This window comes from Pempheris klunzingeri, chromosome 23 (genome assembly GCF_042242105.1).
Source record: "Pempheris klunzingeri isolate RE-2024b chromosome 23, fPemKlu1.hap1, whole genome shotgun sequence".
Lineage (NCBI taxonomy): Eukaryota > Metazoa > Chordata > Actinopteri > Acropomatiformes > Pempheridae > Pempheris > Pempheris klunzingeri.
This window is the reverse complement of record NC_092034.1, coordinates 428,077-432,635: the sequence shown is the minus strand read 5'-3', so window position 1 is coordinate 432,635 and position 4,559 is coordinate 428,077. Positions and strand designations below refer to the sequence as shown.

Here is a 4,559-nt window from a genome sequence, read left to right as displayed (position 1 = left end):
CAACACAACATTGGGAACTGGTACCCAAACATTCTGTCTAAGTCTGGTGAGTTAGTGTCTGTGTGACATCACTTCATCTTCTCATTGATTATTGATTGATTTATCTGTTCATTCACTGATCCATGAACACAGTGAGGAACAGTGTCGCCCTCTGGTGGTCACTGTGACTGTTCACCTGCTGCTGCTGCTGCAGGAAGGATCATTTATTATTATCAATATAATAATTATCATTTATTATTATTATTATTATTATTATTATTATTATTATTATTATTATTATTATCATTATTATCATTATAACTATCATTATTTATTAGTATATTATCATGTATTATTCATTATTATTATCATTATAATAATTATTTTAAGAATTATTATAATTATCATTAATATCATTATTTATCAACATTATTATAATTATCATCATCATTAACAATTTGAGGGTCTTCAGCACTTTCTAGTGTGTTATGATTTTTATTTTTAGCATATTTTATCAGTTTTTCATGCATATTGCTTATAATTTTGCAAGATGGTGAATTTTTCTCAATTTTTTTCATGTATTTTTTGTGTATTTTAGACCATAAAATGATGCGCATCATGACAAAAACATGGCAATTTAAGGGTTAATTTTTTAAAAAACTAATTAAAATTTGATATGTATGATTAGGGCTAATGATGCTGGTCTAAAAAACTATTTAAAAAAAATTTTAAAAAAAGAAAGATTTTTAACATTTTTATGGCTTGTTTTTATGCATACACATTTATGTGTGTAAGGATCTTTAACGTGATTATTTCTGAGGACCTTCAAGGGGTTAATAATATTATTTATCATCATTAATACCATGTGTTGTTCCAGTGAAGCCCTACGTGGTCCTGAGCTCCATGACGCCCCCTGCTGGTAAACATCCGTCCATGTTGGTCTGCAGCGTCTACGACTTCTACCCCAAACTGATCACAGTGAAGTGGTTCAGAGACGGACAGGAAGTCACCTCTGATGTCACTTCCACTGATGAGCTGGCAGACGCTGATTGGTTCTACCAGATCCACTCCCACCTGGAGTACACGCCCAAGTGAGTCCACAGCCAGGACCAGGACCAGGTCCAGGTCCAGGACCAGGACCAGGTCCAGGTCCAGGTGTAGTTAGCTCCAGAGAGCCTTTCTAGTTCTAGTAGTGATTCATACATGGTTCATTCAGGAGGACTCTAAGCTGGAGGAGCCTGTTTTATTAGAAGGGTTCTGACACTGGAGCAGGTTTAGGTTCAAGTCAGCCAAGGACTTGGTCCAGGTCCAGTTAGGTCTTGGTTCACTTTGGTCCAGTTAGGTCCAGGTCCAGTTAGGTCCTGGTCCTGGTCCTGGTCCAGAGAGTCTGACATGTTGTCTGTGTTGAAGCAGGTCTGGAGAGAAGATCTCCTGTGTGGTGGAACACGCCAGCCTGAAAGAACCTCTGGTGACTGACTGGGGTAAATACCTGTCTGTCTCCCCACCTGTCTGTCTTACCACCTGACTGACTGCTCACCTGTCTGTCTCTCCACCTGTCTGTCTCCTCACCTGTCTGTCTCCTCACCTGTCTGACTGCTCACCTGTCTGTCTCCCCACCTATCTGTCTTCCCACCTGTCTGTGTCCTCAACTGTCTGTCTCCCCACCTGTCTGCCTCCTCACCTGTCTGTCTCTCCACCTGTCTGTCCTCAGACCCGTCCATGCCTGAGTCAGAGAGAAACAAAGTGGCCATTGGAGCTTCAGGACTGATCCTGGGTCTGATCTTATCTCTGGCTGGATTCATCTACTACAAGAGGAAGGCCAGAGGTCAGTCCACTTCAGACCAGTTCAGTCCACTTCAGACCACCTCAGACCAGTTCAGACCAGTTTACATATTTTTTCACTGTATTATGGTGTTTTAGAATGGTGTGAACCAGTTTAAATCAGTTTACATTGGTCTAGACCAGTCTAGCTGAGCCTTTTGGAACACTACTAGTTTTGATTCAGGTGTGTTTTTTTAGATTCTGATTAACGGCAGGCGTTCCAGACCAGACCTCAAACCTCCTTTGGTCCATTTTAGACCATTTTTCAAACCAGTTTCAGTCCAGTTTCAGACCACACTGGCCTCCCAGTCTAATAGTAGTTTAGACACATATTACTTCATTTATTTCAGACCTGTTTTTCTGATGTGGTTTCTGAATTGTTCTTGGTTTGGACCGGTTTGAATCTTTATTCGTCTTGGGGTCTTTAAACCAGGACAGATTCTGGTTTCCAGTTAACAGGATCCTGAACCCAGACCGTGTCCAGAACAGTTTACATCAGTGATGTGGTTTCAGGATTTGATCTGGACTCTTTTGTTGTCTCTTCTTTTATCCAGGAAGGATTCTGGTTCCCAGTCACTAAGTCTAAATCTGGACCCAGTCCTGGTCCTGGTCCTAGTCCTGATCCCAGTCCTGGTCCCGGCCTTGATCCCACCTGGTCCTGTTCCTGGTCTTGAATCTGGTCCTGGTCCTGGTCCTGGTCCTGGTCCTGGTCCTGGTCCAGATCCAGATCCAGGTCTTGGTCCTGGCGTTGGTCCCGGTCCCGGTCCTGCAGCTGTCTGTCAGGTGGAGGGAAGAGCAGCTGCTGCTTCGTCCTGCTTGGTGTGTTTCAGTGCTGCCACCTGCTGGACCGGCTGAACACCTGATCCTCTGATGATCTGGACTCTGATCCTCTGCTGGTCTAAACCCTGATCCAGGACTGTCCTGTCCCCCTGATCCAGGACTGTCCTGTACCCCTGATCTAGGACTGTCCTGTCCTGCTCTGTGTTTCAGCAGGGTTCCCTCTGACAGTCCTGGATCAGGTTTAGTCTGGACTCTAGATCTGGACTCTGCTTCCTCTACATGAGCTCTTTACTGTGTGAATCCACATTTAACAGATCAAATGTAATCCAGTGCTTTGAATGAGTTGATCCCCAGATTCTATATTTCTATGTTTCTAACTCAATAAACCTTCAGAACCCTGAACACGTGTGGCCTCGTTCATACAAACACTCACTGCGTGTCGTCGTATGTCAGAAGCATCATGAGAAGCTGTGATCAGGTCGTCCTGCTGAAGGATCCTGGTTTTCCTCTTTTAGAGGATCTGACGTCTGCTCCTCTTCAAACTGCTTCACAAACAGTCCATGTGTGTTTGGGGCTCATCAGTCTGCAGAGAGGATGGACAGAACCGTCCCAGTGGGGCTCAGGGACCAGAATCATCCCTGGGGGGCCTCTGTGCCTGGTGACGCGTCCCTGCATGACAGTAACACACAAACACACATTCATCAGAGTCATGGAGACACACTGAAGGTCTGAACCAGGACCAGGATCCACAGGAACCAGAGAACCACAGAGGAGAACCAGGACCAGGATCCACAGGAACCAGAGAACCACAGCAGGAGAACCAGGACCAGGATCCACAGGAACCTGAGAGATGAGAAAAGCACAGAAAGGCTCCGGGGAAGATACCAAGTTAGTAACAGACATTAAAGAGACATGAAGCATCAGGATGGAGAGGAAGAGGAGGAGAGAGGAGCCCAGTGCATCATGGGAGTCCCCTGGCAGTCTGAGCCTATAGCAGCATAACTAGGGGCTGGTCCAAGACCTGATCCAGTCCTGAACTATAGGCTTCATCACTAAGGAAGGTTTTTAGTCCACTCTTAAATGTAGAGAGGGTGTCTGCCCCCCTGAACCCAGACTGGAAGGAGGTTCCACAGGAGAGGAGGTTAGTTTAGTTTAGTTTAAGTTAGTTTAGTTTAGTTTAGTCTAGTTTAAGTTAGATTAGGTTAGTTTAGTTTAGTCTAGGTTACTTTAGTCTAGTGTTGTGCTTTAACAAGTGGTAATGTTCAATTTGGCTATCAGAAATAATTAATAATTATCAAAGATAATTAATAATTATTAAAATGAATGAACTTTGATTAAAGTCCACCTCGATTGGGGCACCACCTCGAAAAACGAGGAAAAGACAGCCGTTTTAATTGATATAGTCTCATAAAAATACTAAACTATCAATTTGGAATTATGTTTTATAGTTAATTTAATAATTTCTACCAAAATTACCACATTGATAGCTAGCTGAAGGATTTTGGAGTTCTTGACAGTGTAGAGGTTGGCAGTGTTCACCCTTGTACAACATTAAAGGAGACAGCAGGTATTAAAACATTTATTAAAACAGAGCAAAATTCAGGGACATCATTTGTTATGCATTAAGGACTTGTACTTTGGTTGTAAGTACGGCTGAAGCAGAGTAGGTATTAAAGACATCTGCTGTTGCAGAAACAAAATCAATCAAACAATCTAACTAAATCTCTATGACTAAACTAACAAATAATAAGAGTGTAAGAGTGTGTGTGTGTGTGTGTGTGTGTGTGTGTGTGTGTGTGATAAGGCTGAGGAATGTGAGATGGGTCCCACAAAGGTGGGGGAGAGAGACCAAATGGTGATGGCCAGACCCCCTGGGGTGTGGGGCAAAGGAGACAAAGGAAGCTAAGTGCTGTTAGCTTAGCTTTGTCCCTCAGTGGCCTGTTGCAGACTGTGAGTGTGAGAGAGATAAAGGTGCAGGT

The 4,559-nt window shown here is 43.4% G+C and overlaps 1 protein-coding gene across 1 annotated transcript in view; it reads left to right on the top strand.

Moving 5' to 3' along the window:
* Window positions 1–2,982, top strand: part of LOC139223308 (H-2 class II histocompatibility antigen, I-E beta chain-like) — a 3,654-nt gene extending 672 nt beyond the window's left edge. Inside the window, exons 2-6 of the mRNA XM_070855288.1 lie at window positions 1–46; window positions 857–1,070; window positions 1,393–1,460; window positions 1,691–1,804; window positions 2,355–2,982. The exon at window positions 1–46 is cut by the window's left edge and continues 227 nt beyond it. Coding sequence (XP_070711389.1) covers window positions 1–46; window positions 857–1,070; window positions 1,393–1,460; window positions 1,691–1,804; window positions 2,355–2,380 — 468 coding nt within the window. The 3' untranslated portion in view covers window positions 2,381–2,982. The remainder of the gene's footprint in view (window positions 47–856; window positions 1,071–1,392; window positions 1,461–1,690; window positions 1,805–2,354) is intronic.
* Window positions 2,983–4,559: the final 1,577 nt, after the last annotated feature.